Raw genomic sequence first — 14762 nt, forward strand, 5'->3', positions numbered from 1 at the left:
CAGTCCACTTTTAGCTCGTGTTTCTTTTGTAGCCTTGCAAGTCCTTCTGTCTCTTAAAATGTGAACCTTCAGCTTAGTGAGAAAAGAACATTATTTTTACAGCTTGGGTTGCTGCTGTTGACGTTGCTGCCCCCTGAGTTAAGCTGCTTGGGAAAACCTGACTTCATTTTCACTAGATAATGCCATGCTTATCAGTGCTTCATCTTTGATTTTTTCAAAGTGAGTTTACCTAGAGGGAATCTTGTTTTCCTGCAGCGTTTAAGGGGAGGAGGAGGACACTGCTCCCTGGGTAACGCTGCCGAGTTTCAGCAGGAACAGGATGAATTTCCTGCAGGAATCCCCTCTTGCAGGGCTGTGAAAGTGCTGTTAAAACTGGGATTATGCACAGAATAACTGCTAATGTTCTCTTAGGGCTGTCCTCTCATCTAGTACAAATCAGTTGCTCTTGGCACGGGTGTATCTAAAATAAATAAATAGTGGGGTAATGGTTGTGTTTGTCCGTGGAGCACAATTGCCTTTGGAGCAGCGTGGCTGTGCTGTACCCACGAGAGCCAGGTACTGGGTGGGTGTGAAAATCCCCCTGTCCTGCACTTCCAGGGAGTTCTGCTGGTCATCCTGTCTGTGGTCAGTGCCTTGGGGAGGGCAGTGTCCCCTCCCAGCCAGGGGACACACGTGGATGCTCTGAGTGATGTGTCCAGGATGTGTCTGTTCTCCTCAGTCCCTGTGGTCTCCCTGTGCTGTAACTTGGGATGAATGTGCCAAGGCTGACAGATTTTTACTGCCTCTGCTTCTGGCTCGTCCTGCTGAAGAAAATAATCCAAGATGACCCCCACAGAGGTCTGGTTTTGGGAGGATTAGTGTGGTCAGCTGTTGGTGACAGCATCTTTTAGAAAAAGGTTTTCAAACTGGATACCTGGGAACTTTGCTCTTAAAAACTTTCCAGTTCCACTTTTTGCTTCCCATTTCCCAGTTGTCAGAGGTAGGAGAAGCCTCCATTTGAGGTGGCTGATCATTTGGTGTTTGATGGAGTGGTTTTGTCAGTCCTTTGTGAGGAGACTGTAAAAAGCTTTGAAGGTGAATTAGTGTAGCAGTGACTCAGTTCCCTCCTGTGTGGGGTCACTGAGTCCCTTCTCCATCTGCCACTCCAGCGTGGTCCTGAGCCCTGGCCAAGCTGAGCATCTGCAGGGAGAACTGTCAGTGGGGCTTTTGGCTGTTAAAGAATGGAGGTGGCCAGTGTTCATTTGGACTGTGGGGAGCCTGAGGATAAGTCAGTGTTTAACAAGAGGCTCACCCCAGTGGGAATTGGCTCCCTGCTCCCCCAGGTGCTGGAGCATCTCCTGCTGAGTTGGGGATGGCATCACACTGATGGGTGTTAGAGCAGTATTCACAAATCCAGGAGAAGGGGCAGTGAGGACTTACAGGGTGATTAATCCCTGCCTAAGCCTGGGAAACAAGGTTGTTGGGGCCAGATCAGCCCTTGGTGAAGCCAAACTCCAGCACAGCTCTCCTGGGTGGGAGCAGCACAGGCTGGGGTTCCAGGCTGCACCCCAAACCAGCTCTGCAGGGATGCCTCTGCAAGCTCAGCCAGGAATCCTGGGGATGAGCTGGTGAAGAGCTCAACTCTTCAATTCACTCAACTGCTGCCAGGCCTAACATCACCTTTCTGTTACCCAGAACTCTGTGATGGTGCTGGGTAAAGCTGATCAATGTTTTATTAGTGGAATTGTCAGTAAATTGCAGAAGAGCTTTTTTGGGGGGTTTGAACTATCATGATGTATCAGAGTTACAATTTCATGGTGTGGTGGGGTCTTCTTGGTGAAGAAAATGCGAAGAAAATTGAGGCTGTGTCCTGGAAAGTGATGCAGGAATTTGCTTGTCCATCCCTGAGCCTGGTTTTGGGCAATGGTCTGAGATTTTTTTTTTCCTTTTGTTTTGCCAAGAAAAAAATCTCTAATGGAAGTCAATAACTTTGACCTTCACATTCCCTTGGGAACAGCTATGGTGAACATCTGCCTCTTGTGAGGAAAAGTAATCCCCCCACAGCCTGGAAAAGAAACCTTAATGCCAGGTAGAAAGGGTTAACTTGGGAGTATCTGTGGTTTTTGTTGGCTTAGACACCTTTTGCTTTGGGCTGTATTAATTCAGGGCTGAGCCTAATTTTGAGGGATGAAAAGTTTTTTAGTCTGAAGTTGGTAGTTTAACATCCAAGTCAGGAAATAGGAAAAGTTGTATTTCCAGTGCTGCTAATTCAGTCACTCTGCATATTTCTGTATGTTTCTTGGCATATATCTTAAAATAGGTAGCAGTGTTTTTCTGTCCACTTATCAAGAAAGAATGGGAACAGACTGTGTAACATGCAGTGGCTGAAGGCCTTGGCATTTAACAAGCAGCCTGGAGCCAAAGGTTTGGTGTTGTGTGCACCCAGATTTGATTCCAGAGGAGCTGAGACCCCTTTACCTGCAGATCAGCCTGGCCTCTTATCTCTTGGTTTTCCTGGATTTGTTTTTCATTGTACCAGTGACACAGATTTGCAGGGATAGAATGTCCATGGTGTGCTTTGATTTAATAATAATAATGAAAGTTGTTATTGTTATTCCCAGTGCCACAGATCTTTTGGGAGCGAGGAGGGAGAGCTGCTTTGAGCTTTTCAGAAGAAAAGTGTAACTTTAGCTTTTTATTGGCCTTTCATAGCAGCAAACATCACCTTTTAGATCTCCATGAACTTATCCTTGTTGAGCTCCAGGCTTGCCTAACAGCCTGCTCCTTGTGCTTTTGGTAAACAAGATAATGCCCAGGGAAAGGGGATATTTACCCCTGTACAGGCAGGGCTGTGCTCTAGAAAGGGCAGAATTTCCTGCAGCTCCCCTCTGCTCTTAGAGCATCGAGCACCTCTTTGGGTGTGATGGAGAGAGAGGGAGGAGGTGTTTGGATTGGTTTTGCCTCAGCTGTGGGAGCGTGGCCCTGGGCAGTGCTGGCTGGCAGGGCTCACAGCCTGCCAGGAGGAGCAGCTTGGAGGAGCCTTGGTGCTCCTGCTGTTTGAAACCTCCAGCACAGGAGCTGCTGGGCCTTTTGAACTCGCTGATCAAAAAGCAGGGCTTGGGAGACTCTCCAGGAAACCAGTAAATGGGCTTGGGAAAGATGTCTTTGAAAATCTGTTCTGTTGGGTTTTTTATCCGGGCTCATGTTGGCTCTTTGTTGCTGTGACAGATTGAAACTCAATTTTTTCTCTATTTATTGAAATGGCAGGTGGATCCTGTGTCATTTGGACTTGGGGCTTTAGAGAAAATCAAGTTCTTAATACAGGTGAAGCTGACAAGGCTCAGTGTCTGTCTCCTCAGTGTTACATTTAAGCCATCTATATTAAACCCAGGATGGAAGTATTACTGATTTCATTGTCTGATAAAGCAATTGACTTTGGAAAAATCTTAATCTTTATGTTTTAACATGCCAAATCTGTTGTCAGGAATGCTGAGTGGGTCCTCACCTAATTCTGATTTTGGGCCTGTGGGTGTAAGCAGGAGCCTGCTGGTCTCATGTCAGAATTTTGTCAAAAAATGTTGCAATGAATTGGGTCAATACTTTGAATTTCTCAGGAGCACCATTCCAACACAAAGGAGAACCTTTGAAGGGTGCTTAAACCTTTAATTCTGTCAAAGAAATGTGATTTAACAGATATGGCTGGAACTGCAGCAGTCCCCTCTCCCCCTTTCCCTCTGGCAGGTGGGATGGAATGGGTTGCTGCAGCTGCACTGAAATCCACCATCCTCTGGGATGAATGCCTGCCTGTGAAGCAGTCCCACGTGGAATGAGATGCCAGTAGCTGCTTGTTTTTCCTGGTTTATTTTTCCAAGCAAGCACTCTGGCCTGCTGGGTTTCCTTTGATACCTGAAGTTCCACTGCGAGAACTTGCTCGGTTTTTCAAACAAACCAACAATCAAAGGCTCCTGTTGCTGTAACCTCTGGTAGCTGCACCAAGGAATTCTGCCTGATTCATGTTGTGCTTTATTCTTTCTTCTTTCTTCCAGGGGCAATAAGCCAGAGATGACTGACAAGATGTCGAGCTTCCTTCATATTGGAGATATTTGTTCTCTCTATGCAGAGGGCTCAACAAATGGATTTATTAGCACTTTGGGGTAAGAGCAGCTGTTCTCTTGTATTAAAAACCCTGTAAGAAGGACCAGCAGAGCTCAGCTAGCTCTCCTGAGCCTTGACCCCAGGGAATACTGGCTAAAGCAAGGGAGCTTTATGGATAGATTTGGCCCTAAATCTAAAAATGGCCTAAAGTGATTATGGCAAGGTAGATTTTGGGAGGCTGGAGAGTGTATCCATGGCTGTGGTGCAGTTTGATGTCCTTGGTGGGAGGAAGAGCCTTGTCAGGTGAAGGGGTAGAGGGGAATGAATGCAGTCCAATGATTTTCATGTTGTTGTCTGTCCCGTGTCCATCCGTGTGTCCCGTCCTGTCCCTCCCTGCCCCTTCCCCCGGTCAGGGATGAGCAGACCCCAGTGCACTCTGCTGACTGCACAAAGGATGTAGCACAGGCAATGGAAGTAGTGTCAAAACCATATATATCTAACAAAAAAATAAATCAAATCCCCGAGCCAAGTGGTTTAAATACCAGTAACTCACCACCACAGCTAGTTTGGCCTTAAAATTGAGGTTTAATTTGAGGTTTCTCCTATGAACAAAATGGTTTTTCTCCTATCAAAGGAGAAGATGTTTTGACCCTTGTGCTTTACCAGAGCCCTGGAGCTGCAGTGGGAGCTGTGTTGTGCCAGCTCCTGCCCCCTGTGCCTCCCACAGAACCCCTTTGTGCTGCCTTCCACCAGGCCAGGGGCAGGTGCTCTGCAGCAGGGAGAGGGGAGTGCTGCTCCACTAACCACAAAAGTAGCTTTTCACATGGGAAAAGCACGAGCTGGCAGAGCAGAGCCAGGGGTTGGAACACAGCTCTGAGGAGGGCCAGGGAATGTTTGATCCCGCTGAGGAGGAACCTCTGCAGACATCAGGAGCTGGGTGCTGCTTGGGGAGGAGCCCTTGCAGGGTGAGAAGCTCCAGGAGCACCTCTGGCCCCTGTTCCTGAGGGCAGGAGCAGCGTGTGGCACAGGGGCTGTGCCCAGCAGGGGCACACACACAGCCTGCTCCTTCTCATTTCCAGTAGCCCTAAGGGCCTCAGGGTGGGTACAGTCACAGCACATTTTTTGATGCCTACAGCCCAGATGCATCTGGTAAATGGAGCTCCCAAGCAGGGTACAGAGCCAGCATCCTGGTAAGTGCCTCGGCAGGAAACAGCGGGCTGGAATCTCACCTGAGTGACTCCAAACTAACTTGTAGGTTTAGTCCTCTAGCTATTAGGATTCTGGAAAATAAGGGGGCAGAGAAGGAAGCAGACACTGAAGATGCACCATGATCTATTATAGGAAAGAGAAGAAAATATGGGATGCTGCCAGAAAGGAGAGAAGGTATGATAAAAGCAAGGGATGTAGTAAGTAGGGTTGGTCGAATAGTATTTGGCAAATGTATTTGACAAATTTCCCAGGTCCTGGTCAAATATGCCACGTGCACTGTGCAGCCCTGGATCAGCTGTGTGACGGGCCAAATACTATCTGCTGAACACTGGCAGCATGAGTTATCCTCTACAGCTGCCTATTGTTTCTCTTCCCAGTCCTGCAGCGAGTGTGGCAGTAAATAACTCCAGGCCAAGTAGAAAGTTGTTCTGCCATGTGAATCCCATGCAGTGCATGATGAACAGTATGCAGTGGCTGTGGCTTCTGAGGGCATTGCTGAGCAGATGTTTTTCACCATGGGTGGTCCTTGAGGACATGACAGGCCCCAAGCACGTGTGTTTCCTGGGCTCGATGAGATGTTCTCATGGCAGGCCTAAAGAGCCTCCGTGCTCAGGCCTCCTCTGTGATTTGGTTAGTGCTGTTTTAAGGTAACTGCATTATATAATGGCCACGTATCTCTGAGCCTAATTTAAGCCAGAAATCCTAATTGCTATGTGAAACATGAAATGCATTATCATCTTAATAAGCCTCTGTAATCAAATTAGTTTTGTCCCATATTTAATTTAGTCTTTGTCCTGGAGAAAATTAAAGCAGCAAAGGAAAGATTTGGTGTAATTGTCCTCCAGCCCATGTGGAGTTTTGACAGTCTGATGTCATAACGATGTGTAATGACTTGTTATGTGGTTCCTGAAGGGTGAGGAGCAGATACCACTCACTCTACATTCTAATGCTGTCCCAAATCTCTGATGAGTGTTCCTATTGAATATTCCTATGACATGTTGCTTAATCAGAACTTTACTCTTGCTGTTTCCCAAACTCAGTGCTGTCATCATGATGATTACTGGTGTACAATATATCCTCTTTCGTGTTTCTCACCCTGTAAAATTTTCTTCTTACTAGTTTGGGAAGTTCCTCTTTGTTTTCAACTTAATCTCAGATGAGAGGGATGTATTGCACTGAGGTGATCTGTATGGGATGATCAGAGTAATCTATTTCCTGGATATTTTTGGCCCTTTGTTCACCAGAAGCAGGTGCTCCAGCTCAAATGTTAATACCATTCATGTTGGAGCACCTATATATAAATATATATATAGTACTGAGTAGGGAGAAAATCCATGGGGAAAAAGCAATTCACTCTGAATGTTTGCATATGCAAATCTTAGATGCATAAAACTATTGAGCCCTCTTAGTTTCTCTGATCTCTTAATTTTCATGCACTTCCTTATTTTCTCTAATTGTTGTCTCAGGATGCTCCCTGCATGTGAGCAGCCTCTGCAAGGAACAACTCTCATATTCTAGGTCTCAGTCTTCCTCAAGTTGATTCTGCATGAGAATGGACCTCTCAAACCTTTGACCCTGGAGTTTTACTTTCTACGTTTATGTAGAAAGCCTCTTTGACAGATTGGTTGTAAGGGGCCAAATTGAGTCATTTAGGATCAAATCAAGCCCCAGTGTTTGGTTACAGGTGCAATTTTCCAGTTTGGGAAAAGCCCAGTTCCACCTTGATCCAAAGCTGCTCAGCAGAGCAGTGGGAACAGGGGCTTCCTGCCTGTTCCCTTTATTCTCTGGGATTTCAGCTGACCCTGTGGGGGTTGTGCAGGGACAGACAGCTCTGTCCTGTCATTCCCTCTTGCAATCTCTTGGATTTGCTTGTCCAGCTCTCCCTCTTCCTGGCAGAACAGGAGGAGGTTGGCTCAATCCCTCAGCTCACCTCGTGCTGGGCTGGTGAGCAGGAGGGTACATTTGTGCCTTCCTTTCTCTCAGGAGTCAGTTTTTATTGTGACTCTTCACTGCCATTTCCCAATACTTGAGGGCTCACAGGGTCAGCGTCCAGTTTGCATAGCTGTCATATTTTCCTGTTCTCTATTCATATAAACCCATTTGCAGCATGACTCAAATCTGTCCAAGAGGCAGGAGCTGTCCTGAGGCTGTCTGTCACCTCCCTAGAATATGGGCTGTTCTGTCTGCACCTCGAGCAGGGGACATAAGGATGATGCAGAACACAGGAGCAATGACTTATTTATTGTCCCACCTACCAGGAGCATAGCTCTGGGCAACAGTAAAAATTAGCTGCATGCTTCTTAGAAAGATCTGGCATAAGTTGGCATTTGGGGAATGTCTTCTGCTGAAGTGGCCACTCGGATGAAATATTGCAAGTGAACGACTTTGGTTTTGTTGGCGAGGATGGAGGGGGCTGCAGGGGTGGAGCCTCACTGCACTGCTCGTTTCTTTGCAGCCTGGTGGATGATCGGTGTGTGGTACAGCCAGAAGCAGGTGATCTTAACAACCCACCCAAAAAATTCAGAGGTAAGTTGGTCAGACAGCTCCTTCCCCTTCTGCTTAGAAAGGATTGTTTTGTGCAGTGATGTGTAACAATCTCTGACCTCTGTGCTTTCTCTGGCATGTTTTAGTGTCATCTTCTTCCATGGATGGCAACCCATGAGGAAAAATGTGTGTGTTGCATGTCTGTGGGACTGTGGTGGCTTAACCTGAGTCAGCCCCACCCACTGGCATGGGGGAGAGAACTGGGAGAGGAGGAGTGTTCAGATACAGCAGTTCAGTAGATAAAGGAACAGCTTCACCCAGCAGCAAAGCAGAAGAGTGAATTGATTCCCCATTTCCCATGGGCAGGCAGGTGTTGGGCCAAGACAAATGCCACCTCTCCAGGCACTCCCAGCTCTGTATCCTGGTGTGATGGGCTGGGATATCCCATCCCTGGGCTTGGCTGTGCTCCCCCAGCCCTCACAGGGGAGGTGGGGAGCAGAGATCTGCTCAGCAGTAACTGAAACATCCCTGTGTTAGCAACAGCCTCCAGCACAAATCCAAAATGTGGCTCTACCAGCTACTGCAAGGAAGATTAACTCTCTCCCAGCCAAACAGGAAGGAAGAAAGCTGTGAGAGGGGATGGGGCTGAGGTTGGTAGTTGTTTGCTTTTCAGATCTCTTCAAATGTTCACAGTCCCTGGGAATTTCATTTATTTTTCTCCATTTTATCACACCTTCTTTCTAATTACCCAGTACCAAACCTCAGGGAGGAGGAAAATAAAGAGGAGCAAGTGTTAGCCACAGCTATTGTTATCTGACCTAATTTGATATGAGCTACCTTGGGCTTTGCTTTCATTCTGCCAGGAAACTTATGCTCAGTGATAAGAAATTACTGCTCTGCTTTTCATTTTAGCAAGGGCTGACTTGTTCAAGAAAGGCCTCAGACAGGAAGAGAAGCACTCACTGGGATTTTGTTTGCAAAGACCTTGAATTCTTTTTCTCACCCCTGGGTTGCATCTTTCACCCAGAGGATAACTCAGCCAGATATTCTACAATTTTGGTCTGGATTTTATTGTTTCAGGTGTAGCAGCACCTGTGTCTTGTTTCTTTGGATGAATCTTGTTTCCTTGGTTATGCTTTGCCTTTATCAGGGTCTCAGAATCACCATAATTCTGCTCAGGTGTGGCCAGAACTGCAGGTGACAGCCCTTGAACACCACGTACAGTCTGTACTGCTGGTTTTGCTTGCTGTTATTTGGGTGGGTTTGGGGTTTTTTGGCCATGACACGATGTTGCATATAATGCAGCTCTCCTTTTAAAATATTGCTGAAGTCTGTGAGTTCTTGTTGGTTTTTCTCCCTTTTTCCTGGAAAACTGAAGAGCTGATAATTGAAACACTAAAGAGGCAACCTGGGGAAGGTTCAGCATTCAGTGCTCAGCTCTCCAAGAAAGAACAATGTTGTTATGTGAAGCAGAGCCTTGACTTTTGAGGCATTCTTGAAGTTAAAATCGTATGGAAGAATAAAAGCAGATTTGACTGAGACTGCTGGGTGCAGAAGGAGGTGGAGGGAGAGACAGAGAGAGAGGAAAGAATGAGAAAAAGGCAATTCTTGCTAGCACAGTTTAGGAACTGCAAGTACAGAGAGACATTTGTCTGACATAAAACACCGTGGTTAGACATTGTAAATGTTCTCATATTACTTATAATTTATACAGGGAGAAAGAATGGTGTGAACCTTTTCCAGCCTTTGTAGTTTCTTCAGTGAAGCTTTCATGGGGAGGTTTATGCTTAATGGTAAATGGCAACACAAGTCATAAAATTTTAGCAGGCTTTTCTCTTATTTATACACATACTTTGTAAGTGTAGTCTGAGATAAAATGCTTTCCATGATAAATATGTTCAGAAGAAGTAATTGTGGAGTTTATCACCTCATCCTCACCAGAAATGGAAAATACTCCATTTTTATGCAGCAGGGCTTGGAGCAGCCATGGCAGGGGGTGGCATGGGGTGAGTTCTGAGGTCCCTTCCAGCCCAAACCATCCTGGCAATCGTGCTGGTGATCACAGCAGCTGCAGCCTGAGGAGTGGGGCCAGCCACTGGTGATAATGAAGGAATGTTCCAAAATCTTCTTGGAGCAAGAAGAAAATGAACCAAGTGGAAGTGACTTGGATTGTACTCTTACAGAGGACTGGGAAAACACTCCTGTGCTTCTGTGACCTGCTTAATGTCCCTGTGCTCCAGGGTGTCCAGGTGCAGGTCAGTCCCTTCCTGGGAGGGACACTGAGCCTGTCACCTTCGGCCAGGCTTGGGGATCTTATTGGTACCATTTTATGGGGAGTCATTCTGAGCTTCTTAGAGCAGCTCTGTCCTCCGTGGGCAGATGTAAAACTGTTGTAAATACAAATTTCGTGCTTAATCAATGTGAGGAGAGATCTTTAGAAGCAAGATTGCTTAGATATGCCCAGATGACTCCAAGAAAATTCAGTGGGACACTCAAGCCTGTCTGTCCAGTGGCAGAATGAATCCACCCTGCTTCTTCCCCTAAGCACAGGTGCTTCAGGTTGTGAAAAGTCATGTTGCCAAGGCTACATTTAACCCCTTGCATCTGGTGGCAGCAGCAAGGCCCTGCTCCAGAGGGTGGGGGATTTTCTTTCCTCTTCAGACCCTTGAAATGGAGCAGAGCTGCTGTGCACAAAGTGGGGGTGTGTGCACCACCCTGTGCCTGCAGAGAGGGGTTTGGCAGCAGTGCCTAAATGTGAGCATGTTCTGTCACTAAACACTGGTAACCTGCTGCTGGTGTGAAAATAGCCCTGCCTGGGGAATGTGCTCCTAAAACCAGCCCCTTCCCAGCTGAGGTGGGGTTTGTGAGCTGGGAAAAGGCCTGGCTTGGAGGCAGCGAGGGACTCTGGGTGTGAGTGTGGTGGGACAGGAGGATGTGCTGGAGCTGGGGGGCAGAAGGAGCAGAGGCATCCTGGGGACACCAGGAGTGCCTTTGCTGACAGGAGCTGGGGGAAAAGTTGTCTGACAGATGGAGCTGAAGGTGGGGGAGCCCTGGAAAGGGTGAGGTGCAAGAGGGAGCTGAGAGTCAGAGGGGTGGTGCTGCTCAGGGTTGGAGTGTGGAGTAAAAGTGTAAAGGGGATGGTTAAAAAAAAAAAAAAAAGAATTCCAGGGTTATTAGATGGAAAAGAGTGAAGTGCTGGAGTTGGAAGGAGCTCCAGAGGAGGGTAGTGCAGCACACTCAAGTTCCTGTGAGTGTTTACCTGCAGTTATTTCACATGTTCAATGCTGTGGTGCCTCTGGGTCATTAAAATATTCATTTGATCACTGAAAGGTGTGAAGGTTGATTCTTTTTCTTGCTATTTTCTGTCCCAAGCAGAATTATTTAGCACCTGAGGTCAGTGGTTTGAGGCAGGATGGCAATTATGGTCTAAGTTTTGAGTGGTTTTTTTTTTTATTCTGCCTTTCTGTGTCCACTTTAAATACAGTGGTTTGGGTGTGTTTGGGTTTTTTTTCAAGTACAGCGTTTCTCTGGCCCTTCCAGCTCCAAACAATTCTAAAGTCCTCTAAAACTGCTTTTCAAAATGTGAAGACTGAAGAGTGCTTTCATTAGAGTGTTTCTTTTTAATAATGTTAGTATGCAAAAGAGGGTTTTTTACTTAACTGTTGTAAATGTACTGTGTACAGATGAGATTCCTGGAAGAAATCCTACTTGTGTGAGTCTCCAAAACAAGAAAGAATGTGACATTCCCTTAGTTATCTGCACTTCTTTAAACAGAAAAGACATTTCATGTTTTTATTAAGCTCTAATTGCCATCTTTGAGTGTGACTGCAGCTGAAGAGGGGCTATAAATGAATTTCCTTTTAACATGCATGGATTGATGTGGGAAGTGTGAACTGGAGCTGACCCTCAGCTGGGCTGGAGCTGGAATTTCCACTGGAAATCATTCCTGCTGAGGTACACACACAGATCCTTATTCTGCAGGTGCCACCCAGCCCTGCCCTGGTGCTGGACCTGCAGCAGAGCCCGGGGCTGGAGCTTTGGTGCTGGAGCTGCTGCTCTGTGCTCTCTGGGAGCTGGGCTGGGCATTTGCAGGGGTTTATTTGTGTCCATTGGTGCTGGAGCTGCTGCTCTCTGCTCTCTGCTCTCTGGGAGCTGGGCTGAGCATTTGCAGGGGTTTATTTGTGTTCTTTGGTGCTGGAGCTGCTGTTGTGTGCTCTCTGGGAGCTGGACTGGGCATTTGCAGGGGTTTGTGTCCATTGGTGCTGGAGCTGCTGCTCTGTGCTCTCTGGGAGCTGGGCTGGGCATTTGCAGGGGTTTATTTGTGTTCATTGGTGCTGGAGCTGCTGCTCTGTGGGAGCTGGGAGCTGGGCTGGGCATTTGCAGGGGTTTATTTGTGTTCATTGGTGCTGGAGCTGCTGCTCTCTGCTCTCTGGGAGCTGGACTGAGCATTTGCAGGGTTTATTTGTGTCCATTGGTGCTGGAGCTGCTGCTCTGTGCTCTCTGGGAGCTGGACTGAGCATTTGCAGGGTTTATTTGTGTCCATTGGTGCTGGAGCTGCTGCTCTGTGCCGAGCCAAACGTGTTTGTTTAATGCAAGACACTGCTACTACAGCAAAACAGTCTGGCTGACAGGCTTCTCAGGAAATTCCTTACAGCTCTTTATTTGGGATGCAGAGCTGTCTGCCAGCCTTCCAGCAGCTCTGCCATAGCTGCTGGAAACTCTGGCAAAAAGGGCACTCACTGGGTTAATTTGTCCAGCAGCTCCCTCCTTCCAGAACATTATTTTAGTAGTTGCTGGGCAACACTCTTTTTTTGGCAAGATGTTCAAGGAATGAACCCATATCTTAGACTTAAAATACCCTCATGGCAAAGCAGAAGAGGAGTAGTTCAAATTCTGTTTGTTCTTTTGATCCTAATCCACGCTGTGCTCCTGTGGCTGCTGCCTCTGCAGGTGTTGGGGGCCAGCCCTGGGGGCTCAGCCTCAGAGCTGCAGCTTTCATTTATAGTGGTATGGCTGTAAGAACTGGATTGGTATGGATCATGGACTGGCTTGGGCTGGAAGGGACCTTATGTTTCATCCAGTGCCAGCCCTGCCATGGCAGGGACACCTCCCACTGTCCCAGGTTGGTCCAAGCCCTGTCCAGCCTGGCCTTGGGCACTGCCAGGGATCCAGGGGCACCACAGCTGCTCTGGGCACCTGTGCCAGGGCCTCCCATCCTCACTGGGAACAATTCCTCATTCCCAATATCCACAGTTTTGATGGATGTTCTTGAGTTATCCCTGTGCTCAGCACTGATGAAGTCAGTGTGCTTCTCCCTGGCAGAAATGTTTTCTGTTTTGTCCTTCACAGCTTTGCCACCACTGATCTGAAGCCTCCCCATTCCTGCTTTGTGTTACTTGAAGGAAACTCCATATGAAGGGAAAATATGAAGGAAATCTGTGATTGGTGCAGGTCTGCTGGAGGCTCTGCACTTCTGTTGCACACATACACATTATTTACCCTTATTTAGCCAGGGCAAGCTTGTTTATGCTCTGGCACCAGGGCAGAGATTAGGGATTCTTTCAGCTGCAGGGTCACCTAGTTGATTTTCCCAAACACTTCTGCAAATTAAAAAACAAGTTAAAACAAATAACCAGGTCCCTCTGCCAGGTGGTTTTGGAGGAGTATGAGCAGCAGACAGTGCCCTTTGGGGTGCTTCAGTGGCACCCCTGTGTTCATCAGGAGTTTTCTGTGGGATCAGGATCAGCCTGAGGCTCCTGTGGGCAGCCTTGAACCCTGGGTCTCTCCACACACATTTTCCTGGTCTGCTGTGGTGAAAGGGATGATATCAGCTCTTTACACTTTGATGTGGAGTAGCCTGAATTGTTTGACTCTCAGCTGAGTTGGAGTGGGTGTTCTGCAGAGGTTTGAGCTGGGGTGATGGTGAGGAGGATGGGATAGACCTGAGCTGCACAGCCAAGTCTGGGCTTCCTTTCCTTCTGAGCATGGGGTTTCTAATGCTGCTGAAAAGCCTGGGTGTGTTCATTATTGAGGTGCCTGGGTTCCTTTATGGAATATTTAAACTGGACTCTAAACATGGCCTCTTTCCCCCCTCTGATAGTAGCAGTTCAAATAGCAGGATTTGTTCTTCGTGCAGGAAGCAGAACTTTGGGGAGTGCCTGAGTGCTGAGGCCAAAGCCTTCTTGCAGAGACATCCATCACTTGCAATAGAAACTCCTTTCCAATTTTGAGATGTCCAAGTCAGATTAAAATGCCTGTGCTGAATACCAGCAGTAGAAAGTGGAGCATAATAGTGAATACCCACTTAAACCAACTTGTGTTTTACAGCCAAACACCACAAAAAGCAAAAAGATGCCTCTTACCCCCTTTTCAGAAAGAGTAAAAATCAAAATGAGAAGTGTAAAATCAAAATAAGTTGTTTTAAGTTGTTTGATGGAAGAGAAAAATGATAAAAATACAGTCTGTTGTTGTGCCTATAATTTTTTTTATTCAAAATTGAAGCATTGAGCATTTTGAGTAAAAAAAATGTCTTTCAGTCTTGCTGAATTAGGATGTAGTTAAATCTAAAATACATTTTGCTGCCTTGATGAGGAATCTTTCAGTATTTATAGAGCTGCACTAGAAAACTGCCAACTGCTTGTATGCATTTGAATTTGCTGCCCTTTATAAGATGAAGAAATCCTGAATCCTGTCTCTGAATTGTGAAACTTTAGCCCACTGCAGCCTACGTGCAAGCAGATGTTGGGGACAATTGTCACTGCAGCATTTAGATATTTTAAAAAAGCTGGGAAGTTGGAAGTGTTGCTTTTCCATGCAGACAAGTTTGCTTTCTATCTGCCAAGGCTTGGGGTGCCCTGGTCAGGGGGGATGCAGGAATCCAGGGGAAGGTTGGTTGGGTTTTTTTTTTATTTAGAGTGAATTGGAAAGCTGGATTTATTTTATTTCCTTCATCTCTTGCAGTGGTTCCTGACTGGCCTGTGAAGCCAGACAAGTTT

At 46.8% G+C, this 14762-nt stretch overlaps 1 protein-coding gene across 1 annotated transcript in view; it reads left to right on the forward strand.

Annotated features, from left to right (window-relative positions):
* Positions 1–14762, forward strand: part of ITPR1 (inositol 1,4,5-trisphosphate receptor type 1) — a 163560-nt gene that overhangs the window by 10902 nt on the left and 137896 nt on the right. Inside the window, exons 2-3 of the mRNA XM_059856856.1 lie at positions 4026–4133; positions 7739–7809. Coding sequence (XP_059712839.1) covers positions 4042–4133; positions 7739–7809 — 163 coding nt within the window. The 5' untranslated portion in view covers positions 4026–4041. The remainder of the gene's footprint in view (positions 1–4025; positions 4134–7738; positions 7810–14762) is intronic.

The sequence above is a fragment of the Haemorhous mexicanus genome, chromosome 11 (assembly GCF_027477595.1).
Source record: "Haemorhous mexicanus isolate bHaeMex1 chromosome 11, bHaeMex1.pri, whole genome shotgun sequence".
NCBI classification, from domain to species: Eukaryota; Metazoa; Chordata; class Aves; order Passeriformes; family Fringillidae; genus Haemorhous; species Haemorhous mexicanus.